Below are 12128 nucleotides of genomic sequence, written 5' to 3'. Positions count from 1 at the left end.
CAATTTGGTGGAGATATCAGAGGCCACCTGACATCTTAAAACAAGAATGCAACTGTATTCTGCTTGGCAATGTACAATACAGGAGTCAGATGGAAACTGCCCACTATCCTTCACACTGCTGTAATCCCCTGGCTCATTGCCCTATTTCCCACCCATCCAAACTGACAAGCAACTTTCCCTTGAGAGGTCACACAACTATTGGATAGAGAAGCTATCGCAATATTCCTGCTCCACAAAAGAATGCAAGATTAAAGAGAATATAAACAAATTAGCTGGCAGTGCCAAGATCTTCAGAACACTAAACTGAGTGCATAGAAAAATACCATTGACTTCCTTTAGGATTTGTTTCATAGCTGTTTGAAGAGAGATTTCTTAGAACCCCAAACACAAAGTCTTATGTCATTGAGTTCTGAGAGATAATGAATAGCTATTATTTCAACCCTTCCCACCCAGATTCTTGTTACTGAAACAATCACTCAGTTGCCAGAACACTTAACTCCTTTTGTTTGAGCAGCAAGGTAAATATCTACCTTATTATTCAGTCTTGCCCTGAAATACAGTAGTGAGTACATCTTGTATATCACCGTGTAGGCAGATGTATATATATCCATAGACATTAGAAAGCAAAAGAAAGCCATTCAGCCCATTGAGTCTGCCCTGCCTTTCAATAAGATCGTGGCTAATCTGATTGCAGCCCCTTCCTGGAAACAGTTTAGCCCCTTGCTTAAGAATAGTTGATCCATCTCTCCCTTTGAAATATTGGAGGACACTTTCCAGAAAAAAAAAGATGGAGTTCCAAAGACTTTTAAACCTCAAAACTTTTACCTCTTGTTTTCAATGGTGACTCCTATATCCTCCCATTAAACAAGGGGGAATTTTCTCCACATCTACCCTGTCAAGGCTCCTCAGGATCTTAATTTTCCAATCAATCATCTAATCTCTAAATTAGAAAAGTCTAGCCTGCCAACTTTTCCAATAAGACAATTCTAACTCATTTCAGGTATGGGTCTAGTAAATCATTTGGGTGCCTCCAAAATATTTACATTTTCCTAATGGAGGTGAATACTACTGTACAAAGATTCCAGATGTATCACCACCAGTGACCTGTACAGTTTAAAAAGACTTCAACTGAAGTAGTTTTTATTGACTCACTCATTCAGGATGAGGATGTTTTATTTTAAACAAATATTGAAATAAACAAATTGCTGGAGAACTCAGGTCTGGCAGCATCTGTGGAAAGAAGGTAGAGTTAGTGTTTCAAGTTCAGTTCTGAAGGGTCACTGGACCCAAAACATTAACTCGGCAAAAGGGAGGACTGCAGATGCTGGAAAACAGTCTAGATTAGAGTGGTGCTGGAAAAGCACAGCAGGTCAGGCAGCGTCCGAGGTAGCAGGAAAATTGACATTTCGGGCAAAAGCCCTTCATCAGGATTGAAGGCAGGGAGCCTCCAGGGTGGGGAGATAAATGGGAAGGGGGGGCAGTGGGGCTGAGGAGAAGATAGCAAATAGTACAATTGGTAGATGGGGGTGGGGATGAAGGTGATAGGTCAGAGAGGAGGGTGGAGTGGATGGGTGGGAAGGAAGATTGGCAGGTAGGATAGGTCATGAGGACGGTGCTGAGCTGGAAGGTTGGAACTGGGGGGGGGGGGGGGGAGGGGGGGGGGGGGGAGGAGAAGAGAGAGAAGAAAAAGAGAAATGAGGAAACTGGTGAAGTCCATATTGATGCCATGGGATTGAAGTGTTCTGAGGCGTTCTTCCTCCAGGTGAGGGAGTAATGGTGGAGGTGGCCCAGAACCTGCATGTCCTTGGCAGAGTGGGAGGGGAGTTGAAATGTTGGGCCACAGGGTGGCGTGGTCGATTGGTGTAGGTGTCCCAGAGATGTTCCCTAAAGTGCTCTGCGAGAAGGCGTCCAGTCTCCCCAGTGTGGAGCAGACCGCATTGGGAGCAACGGATACAATAAATGACATTGGTGGATTTGTCAGGGAAACTTTGATAGATGTGGAAGGCTCCTTTGGGGCCTTGGATGGAGGTGGTGTGGGCACAGGTTTGTTTCGCTCTACAAATGTTGCCAGACCTGCTGTGTTTCTCCTGCATTCATATGTTGAGGACAGTTTGTGCATCTTCACTTGCCTTGAGAAGATGGCAGCAATTCATCTCAAAGCATGCAACCATTTGTAATAACATAATACAATCAAGTTGCTTGTTGGGCCATTTCAGAGGTGACTTGAGTCAGAGGCTAAACAAGGTAATAGCTGTAGATTTTCTTGCTTACCAAGGAAACAGTGCAAACTCCAAGAACAAAACCAACTTAATGGTTAGTTGTGTTTTTTAAAATTCAAGTGCAATGTTAAATTTATCTTATGTTCATTAGTCATCTAATGATCATAAAACTACACTTGTCAGTTCAGGTGGAACTAAATTCCATGGAAAATAAGTTGAAGGTAGTGTATTAAACAACATTTATTCACCCATTGGCTAGCTATTTATCCTAATTACTTTGTAGGATTTTAGTGAATATTAGCATTTATGTTTGTCTAAGAAGCAGTAGAGTAGATTACTTAGTGTGGAAACAGGCCCTTCAGCCTAACAAGTCTACACCGACCCTCTGAAGAGCAACCCACCCAGACCCATTCCCCTACATTTAGCCCTTCACCTAACACTACGGGCAATTTAGCATGGCCAATTCACCTAACCTGCACATTTTTGGACTGTGGGAGGAAATGGGAGCAAACCCAAGCAGACAGTTGCCCGAGGCAGGAATTGAACCTGGGTCTCTGGCGCTGTGAGGCAGCAGTGTAACTGCATTTCAAAATAAGTACATCGATTAAACACAGCCAGAGTGAGCGCGACAGCAAGAGTGAAACAAATGGATATCAGGATTGATAGAAGTAACAGCCCACTTCAAACATTCAGGGCTGTAAGACTCAAGAGGACAAATAAGCAACAAGAGAGAAGCACAACTAAGCTGCAGAAAATCCAGGCCACCACCCATTACCATCTTCAAGGACAACTAGGGACAGGCAATAAATGCTGGGACAGCCATTAACACCCACATCCCACAAAAAAGGAATTCAAAAAGTTTTCTGGGCATCAGCTGGTGACAAGGAATATCAGGTTTCATGTTGTCACCAGTCTGTTTAGGAGATACCTGTACAGAAACTTCAATCTATTGATTCACATATGCACATTGTATGTCATAGTTTAAGACTTAATTGGTGGTAAATTAATCTTGCTGTTGATCAAGTGCTTTCAAGTTATGTGCCATGAGTTTCAGACTTTAAACCCTTTCTCCAAGAGACCATCTACAAAGAGTTGGACTGTGGACAGAGCTGCTTGATTTTAAAATCATTCATGACCAAATATAACCTGTTTACTTTTAGTAAAATAACCCTATAATGTTTTTCAACTTTCTCCCTCAATGGTAGATATTAAACATTGAATACATCTTGGTAGCTTATAGCCAAGATAAACCTATTTGTGGATGCTTGTATTTTGGTTTTGAAAAGCTAACCTTTTGTACTGATTAGTTATTTTTACCACTAACAAAACATTGGCAGTAAAGTGAATACCTTTGGGAGTCAGTTGATTGGACAGCTGGTTTGTAATGCAAACTGATGCCATCTGAGTGGGTTCAATTCTTTAGACCCAGTTTTTTTTTATATAAAAGGTTACTTTCAGAGGGATGGCAGTTAAGGCAGTGCAATGTTCCTCTTGCAACATGTTTGAGGTGAGGGGTGCCATGGACGTCCCTGCTGATAACACTTGCAGGAAGTGCACCCATCTCCAGCTCCTCCAAGACCGCGTTAGGGAACTGGAGCTGGAGTTGGATGAACTTAGGATCATTCGGGAGGCAGAGGGGGTCATAGATCGGAGCTTTAGGGAAGTAGTAACTCCAAAGATGGCAGATAGATGGGTGACAGTGAGGGGGACTGGGAGGAAGCAGCCAGTGCAGGGACCCCCTGCGGCCGTTCCCCTCAAGAACAAGTATACCGTTTTGGATACTTGCGGGGGGGGGGGGGGGAGGGACTTACCAGGGGCAAGTAACGGGGCTCAGGCCTCTGGCACGGAGCCTGTCCCCGTTACTCAGAAGGGAAGGGTGGAGAAGAGCAGAGCAATAGTAATTGGGGACTCGATAGTTCGGGGCACAGATAGGAGGTTTTGTGGGAACGAGAGAGACTCACGTTTGGTATGTTGCCTCCCAGGTGCAAGGGTACGTGATGTCTCTGATCGTGTTTTCCGGGTCCATAAGGGGGAGGGGGAGCAGCCTGAAGTCGTGGTCCACATTGGCACCAATGACATAGGTAGGAGGAGCGCTGAGGATGTTAGGCAGGCTTTCAGGGAGCTAGGTTGGAAGCTCAGAGTTAGAACGAACAGAGTTGTTGTCTCTGGTTTGTTACCCGTGCCACGTGATAGAGAGTCGAGGAATAGGGAGAGAGAACAGTTAAATGCGTGGCTACAGGGATGGTGCAGGAGGGAGGGATTCCGGTATTTGGATAACTGGGGTTCTTTCTGGGGAAGGTGGGACCTCTATAAACAGGATGGTCTACACCTGAACCTGAGGGGCACCAGTATCCTTGGTGGGAGGTTTGCTAGTGCTCTTGGGGGGGGGGGGGGGGGGGGGTTTAAACTAACTCTGCAGGGGCATGGGAACCCAGACTGTAGCTTTAGGGTGCAGGACCTGGAATGTAGGAGGTTAGGAACATGGCATCAATTTCAAAGGAGGGTGCCTGTAAACAGGAAAGTGGCTTGAAGTGTGTATACTTCAATGCAAGAAGTATACGAAATAAGGTAGGTGAACTTGCAGCGTGGGTTGGTACCTGGGACTTCGATGTTGAGGCTATTACAGAGACATGGGTAGAACAGGGACAGGATTGGCTGTTGCAGGTCCCAGGGTTTAAATGTTTTAGTAGGGCCAGAGGTGGGGGTAAAAGAGGGGGAGGTGTGGCATTGCTTGTCAAAGATAGTATTACAGCTGTGGAAAGGACGATGGATGAAGACTCGCCATCTGAGGTAGTTTGGGCTGAGGTTAGGAATAGGAAAGGTGAGCTCACCCTGTTAGGAGTTTTTTACAGGCCTCCTAATAGTCCTAGAAACGTAGAAGAAAGGATTGCGAGGATGATTCAAGAGAAGAGTGAAAGTAATAGGGTGGTTGTTATGGGGGACTTTAACTTTCCTGATATTGATTGGGAAAGCTATAGCTCAAGTTCGTTAGATGGGTCAGTGTTTGTCCAATGTGTGCAGGAGGGTTTCCTGACACAATATGTAGACAGGCCATCAAGAGGTGAGGCCATACTGGATTTGGTTCTGGGTAATGAACCAGGCCAGGTGTTAGAATTAGAGGTAGGTGAGCACTTTGGGGACAGTGACCACAATTCGGTGACCTTTACTCTAGTGATGGAGAGGGATAAGTGTGCACTACAGGGCAAGAGTTATAGATGGGGGCAGGGAAATTATGATGCTGTGAGGCATGACTTAGGATGTGTGGCCTGGAAAAGTAAGCTTCAAGGCAAGGGCGTAATTGATATGTGGAGCTTGTTCAAGGAGCAACTAGTGAGTGTCCTTGATAAGTATGTGCCCGTCAGGCAGGGAGGAAAGGGTCGTGTGAGGGAGCCTTGGTTTAATAAGGAATTGGAATCCCTTGTTAAATGGAAGAGGGCGGCCTATGTAAAGATGAGGCGTGAAGGTTCAATTGGGGCAATTGAGAGTTAAGGTAGCCAGGAAGGACCTGAAGAGAGAGCTAAGAGCAGCAAGGAGGGGACATGAAAGGTCCTTAGTTGGTAGGATTAGGGAAAACCCTAAGGCTTTCTATAGGTATGTCAGGAATAAAAGAATGACTAGGGTAGGAATAGGTCCAGTCAAGGATAGTAGTGGGAAGTTGCATGTGGAGGCTGAAGAGATTGGGGAGACACTGAATGAATACTTTCCATCAGTATTCACTCAGGAACAGGACATTGTTGTCAATGTGAGTACTGAGTCACAATTAAGTAGAATGGATGGCTTTGAGGTATGTAGAGAAGAGGTGTTGGAAATTCTGGAAAGGGTGAAAATAGATACGTCCCCTGGGCCTGATGGCATTTATCCTAGGATTCTCTGGGAAGTAAGGGAAGAGATTGCAGAGCCATTGGCCTTGATTTTTATGTCCTCGTTGTCTACAGGAGTAGTGCCAGAAGATTGGAGGCTAGCAAATGTGGTTCCCTTGTTCAAAAAGGGGAGTAGGGATAACCCTAGTAACTATAGGCCGGTGAGTCTCACTTCTGTTGTGGGCAAAATCTTAGAGAATTGTAAGGGATAGGATTTATGAACATCTGGATAGGAATAATGTGATCAAGGATAGTCAGCATGGTTTTGTGAAGGGCAGGTCGTGCCTCACAAACCTTATTGAATTCTTGGAGAAGGTGACTAAGGAGGTGGACGAGGGGAAAGCAGTAGATGTGGTGTATATGGATTTTAGTAAGGCGTTTGATAAGGTTCCCCATGGTAGACTACTGCAAAAAATACGGAGGTATGGCATTGAGGGTGAGTTGGAGGTTTGGATTAGGAGTTGGCTGGCCGGAAGAAGACAGAGGGTAGTAGTTGATGGCAAATGTTCATCTTGGAGTGCCGTCACTAGCGGTGTTCCGCAAGGATCTGTTTTGGGACCATTGCTGTTTGTCATTTTTATAAATGACCTGGAGGAGGGGTTAGAAGGTTGGCTGAGTAAGTTTGCGGATGATACGAAAGTCGGAGGAGTTGTAGACAGTGAGGAAGGATGTGGCAGGTTACAGCGGGATATAGATAAGCTGCAGAACTGGGCAGAAAGGTGGCAAATGGAGTTCAATGTAGCTAAGTGTGAGGTGATTCACTTTGGTAAGTGTAATAAAAAGATGGGGTACTGGGCTAACGGTCGGATACTTGGTAGTGTGGATGAGCAGAGGGATCTTGGTGTCCATGTACACAAATCTTTGAAAGTTGCCACCCAGGTAAATAGTGCAGTGAAGAAGGCATATGGCGTACTGGCTTTTATTGGTAGAGGAATTGAGTTCCGGAGTACTGAGGTCATGTTGCAGTTGTATAAGACTCTGGTGCGGCCACATCTGGAGTATTGTGTGCAGTTTTGGTCGCCATACTATAGGAAGGATGTGGAGGCACTGGAACGGGTGCAGAGGAGGTTTACCAGGATGTTGCCTGGTATGGTAGAAAGGTCGTATGAGGAAAGGCTGAGGCACTTGGGGTTGTTTTCATTGGAGAAAAGAAGGTTTAGGGGTGACTTGATAGAGGTGTATAAGATGATTAGGGGTTTAGATAGGGTCGACAGTGAGAATCTTTTTCCACTTATGGAGTCAGCTATTACAAGGGGGCATAGCTTTAAATTAAGGGGGGGGTAGGTATAGGACAGATGTTAGGGGTAGGTTCTTTACTCAGCGAGTCGTGAGTTCATGGAATGCCCTGCCAGTAGCAGTGGTGGACTCTCCCTCATTATGGGCATTTAAGCGGGCATTGGATAGGCATATGGAGGATAGTGGGCTAGTGTAGGTTAGGTGGGCTTGGATCGGCACAACCGAGGGTCGAAGGGCCTGTACTGCGCTGTATTGTTCTATGTTCTATGTTCTATGTTCTAATTCCCAGATTGCCTGATGTTACCACAGAGGACTCTCCCTCAGGACCTCACCCCTTGCCCTAGATTAAACCACCACTTGTCTCCTGGGGTGGAAGACTCTGCCCACTTTACCTTTCATTGTAACAGTACTTCAAGTCTCTGAGCAATGCCCTTTCAAGCTTCCCATTCAATGCTTCTCATGCGCTATCCATCCCTTTCTCCCTCAGATCATCCCATTCCATGTTGTCCCCCTCTCCCCATCCCATTTACACCACACGCTGCATCCAAAAGGCTAAGAGCATTGTGGAAGACCCCACACATCCCTCAAACTCTTCTCCCTCCTGCCATCTGGAGGGGGTTACTGGAGCATTCGGTCTCACGGCCAGACTGTGCAACAGTTTCTCCCCTTGAGCCATCAGGCTCCTTAACACCATAAGATCGGATACTTTCCCATCTGAAATTCTGTGTTCTAGCAGTAATTTGAAGTCATGCAATGTATATTAGTTAGCATTCTTTTATTATACTAATTTGTACACCACTCTCCTACTGTCTTGATGTGTCAGGAATTACTGTGCTGTTTTGTGTTTTCCTCTTAAGCACTTTATGTCATCCTGTGTATGATAGTGTGGTTTGTGCTGTCCATGCAGCACCTTGGTCGTGGAGGAACGCTGTCATTTTTTTACTGTATCAGTTGTACATGGTAGAAGTGACAAATAAAGCTACTCTTGATTCACCTCGACTCCTTGGCCCAAGCCCATTTGTTACTCCCTCTCTCTCATGTTGAGATCTCATCACCCTCACCCCTTCTTCAATCCTCCCAGCCAAAGTAAACTTTGTCAGGTTCCCCTCAACACCTGTTGTATTGCTCTCCTCCACACCCCGCCATGTTCTCCAAATCCCCTGCCACCACCAACTATTGCTAACCATTGGATGGTTAGGCCATTCATACCCTTAAGTGTTGCTGTCCCACGTACAGCCTGTCTCTGCTACATACCTTTCAGCTGCATTCCAAAAGGAGCTTAGAAAATTGCTGCTGTTGGTCAACTAAGTGGAGGAATATTTAGAAGGGATGCTAAACAGGCACAATTCAGAAAAAAGAAATCACATTTACTTTACAGTTGCCTACTTCCAAAACTGCCACTGAATTTACTCAAAGAGGGCATGGCAGGGTAAGGTCCTTAAACAAGCAGCAAACAAGGTCACAAGTCAAACACCAGGTTATAGTTCAACAGGTTTACTCGAAATCAAAAGGAGAAACCTGATGAAGGAGCAGTGCTCCGAAAGCTTGTGATTTCAAATAAATCTGTTGGGACCATAACCTGGTGCTGTGACTTCCAAGCTAATCCACCCTAGTCCAACACCAGCACCTCCTCACCAAAGAAATAAAGCAGGTTGCAATCCACTGACATTAAAAATGTTCTTGTGGTATAGTGGTAGTATCCCTGCCTCTGAGCCAGGACACAAAGCTTCAATTCCTGCTCCAGAGCTTTTTTTTGGGATTGGGGGGTGTTCAAAGTATCTGAACGGGTGATTAGAAAACATCCAACACTTAAATGAGTAAACCTACATTGTCTTAATCAGAAATATGCCACAGATTTGAAAAATAAACTTTATATTAAAAAAGCCAGTGCCCAATTGCAAACAGGTTCTACTCTGGAGAATATTTGAGTTGATTGTAACTAAGTTGAAACACATTGCAGGACAGTGTAAAGGAGCCATTTGTAATCATGGGGAATGTTGCTATGTCAGATCATTAAAATTAAACCAGTGTGAGATCACAGTTACAATTACAGCATCCAAAGGTAAGAGTCTTGTAAACCAGGGAACCCTACCCTACCCATATATACAAAACAGTTAGATGAATAGCACTTGCACAGCATGGTTTATTTGCATTGTGCATTTGCACAGCATTGTGCAGTTACAATTCTTAAGATTTCTGACACTATGATGATTGGGATTATTTACCTCAGTCAGTTCTACAAATATGCCACAGATCACAGGAAATTAATTGAATTCTCTGCAGTTCTTACTGGTCTCAGTGATAAGACTCCTTTTAGATGCCTCAGAAGGTGGGTTGATAAGCATTTATTGCCTATCCTAATTGCCCCAAAGGATAGTTAAGAGGACAAATAAGAATGATAGATTTCCATCTTTAAAAAGTTGAAAATCACAACACCAGGTTATAGTCCAACAGGTTTATTTGGAAGCACTAGCTTTCAAAGCACTGCCTTTCATCAGGTGGTTGTGGTGCTCCATCAGGTGAAGGAGTGTGCTCCGAAAACTACAGCTTCCAAATAAACCTATTGGACTGTAGCCTGGTCTTGTGTGACTTTCACCTTTGTACACCCCAGTCCAACACCAGCATCTCCAAATCATGACTTCCTTAAAAATGAAGTGAACCAAATGGATTTTTTAAAAAACACAGTCACAAATAGTTAGGTGGGCACCAGACTATTATAAACCCTCATACCGAATTCAAATGTAATAGGATTCAAACCCATTGCTTTGAAAGGCTGGAGCATTGACATTCCCATCACATATCAACTTTCTCTTCCAAGTGAGACTGAGCGCTGACTTTAAAATGATAAGTTAATGCAGGTCATTAAACAAAATTCGCAAGCGATTACTTAACTCAGCATATTTCGAAATGTAGGCAGTTTGCAAAGAAGTATTTTTGCAGAGAACTGAAATTCTCGCAGAGCGCAACAGAACATTACAAGTAATTTTTTAAAACCCATTGCTAACACTCAGTCAAACCCCCCTCAGCGTTTTCTGTACAAACCCACCAGTTACAGATGTCCCGACACTGTAGAGGTGGGTAATTGAGGAGTAGTTCGTGTTGATATCTTGTAAAAACGACTCCAATTCCTTTGTATTGTGGTATTTAAATTCCAGTGCGGCGGTTTGGGGAATAATTATCCAAATCCACAAAAACTTTAAGGTGCGGAGCATCTTTCAAAAGGTTCTCTGAAAGAAACAGTAACATCAGTTACAAATCTAGCCGCTGTCAAAATTCAGTTACGAGAAATATCCGTGATCTTATTTTTTTGAACAGCAAAACTGTTTAGACCCTTCGCTAAGTTCTAAAACGGGGAATGCACGCGCTAAAGGGTAACCAGGGAAGACCCATTCCTTACGTGGACGAATCTTTCCAAACGCCTGAAATAAACACAGAGCTCACATTACTGAGCAGTTTGTGTTATTTATCGCTTTGAAAGGCACACGGCGCCTCTCCGATTGGCCAACAGGCATTGGCCTTTTTGATGGACAGCAGAAAGAGCCATTGAACAGTTTCAATTGGTTTTACACCGTCAGCTGAATGCCAATCAGCAATACAGGAGGGGGATCCTGCTGTCTGTACCCACCCCCTGAATCCGCCTTTGTCTCTGGGATTGGGTATCTGGGCTTGATAGTGAGGATAGGGGGGTGATGACATTGTCATGAATAGGTGTAATCTTTCAGCTCTTCCCCCTGTACAGTCACCCCCTTCAGCGCCAACTCCAGCTCGATAATAATACCTCACACTGTCAACATACAGCCAATGTTGCAAATCTGAAGGCGTACTTCCAATTAAACCTGTTGGACTATAACCTGGTGTTGTGTGATTTTTAAATCTGAAGGGAATGTGGTAAGAACATGCTGGAAACACTCAAGGCCAGGGGAGGATAGAAAAGTCAACATTTCAGATGGAGAAAGTCAGGAGTCGCCCAGCACCTGATGAAGAAGCAGCCTTACAAAAACTTGTGATTGCAAATAAACCCGTTGGGCTATACCCGTGTAACTCCTGTCATTGTCCACCCCAGTCCATACTGGTACTTCCACGTCATTTTAGATGGATGGCCTCGATTCAGCACTTTTAATTTGTTTGTAACTTCATTTTTTTTTTAGTTCAATCAAGGGATGCAGGTATCTCTGGCCAGGCAACATTTATTGCCCAAGCCTAATCATCCAGCAGACAGTTAACATTCAACCACATTGCTGTGAGTCTGAGACCAGGTAAGGATGGCAGCTTCCTTCCCTGAAGGACATTAGTGAACCAGATGGGCTTTTCCAACAATTGGCAATGGATTGTTGGTCATCATTAGACTCTTAATTACAGAGTTTATTTTTCATTGAATTTGAGTTCCACCATCATTCGTGATGGGATTTGAACCAGGGTTCCCAGAATGTTACCTGGATGTCTGGATTCCTGGCACAAAACCGCATTGCACCTCAAAAAGGACACTTCAGTAAAAGCAAATTTCTGGATGGTGGGAGTCTGAATCGAATCTGAAGCTGATGTTTCAGAGAGAGAAGCAGAGTTAACATTGCGAGTCAGTGTGACTGTTCTTCAGCAGAGCAAGGTGCCGAAGGAGAGTTGTACTGGAGTCTGTCCCATAGATGCTGTCAGACCTACAGAGGTTTGCCAGTATTCTTTGTGTTTATTACACTTCAGCGCCTCTATTGTCATTTTATTAATTTTTAATTAGTCCTGGGATGTGGGAGTCGCTGGCTGGACCAGTATTTGTTGCCTGTTCCTAGTTACCCTTAGAAAAGTAGGGGGTCAGTTAGCT

General features: G+C 44.4%; 1 protein-coding gene across 3 annotated transcripts in view; it reads right to left on the bottom strand.

Annotated features, from left to right (window-relative positions):
- Positions 1 to 10788, bottom strand: part of LOC122559327 (carboxypeptidase M-like) — an 86183-nt gene extending 75395 nt beyond the window's left edge. For 2 of the 3 annotated variants that reach the window (XM_043708707.2, XM_043708708.2), the window contains exons 1-2: positions 10713 to 10788; positions 10362 to 10542 (exon numbers count right to left, since the gene is read on the bottom strand). In XM_043708707.2, the coding sequence (XP_043564642.2) occupies positions 10362 to 10527 (166 nt within the window). In that variant the 5' untranslated portion in view covers positions 10528 to 10542; positions 10713 to 10788. Of the gene's footprint in view, positions 1 to 10361; positions 10627 to 10712 lie in introns of those variants that run through there. The other variant, XM_043708706.2, reaches the window with a different exon arrangement.
- Between the last annotated feature and the right edge of the window lie 1340 nt (positions 10789 to 12128).

This window comes from Chiloscyllium plagiosum, unplaced genomic scaffold (assembly GCF_037043375.1).
Source record: "Chiloscyllium plagiosum isolate Xiang-an unplaced genomic scaffold, Cpla_swu_hap1 HiC_scaffold_19, whole genome shotgun sequence".
Lineage (NCBI taxonomy): Eukaryota > Metazoa > Chordata > Chondrichthyes > Orectolobiformes > Hemiscylliidae > Chiloscyllium > Chiloscyllium plagiosum.
The sequence above is the reverse complement of the archived record's forward strand: the minus strand, read 5'-3'. Positions and strand labels throughout refer to the sequence as shown.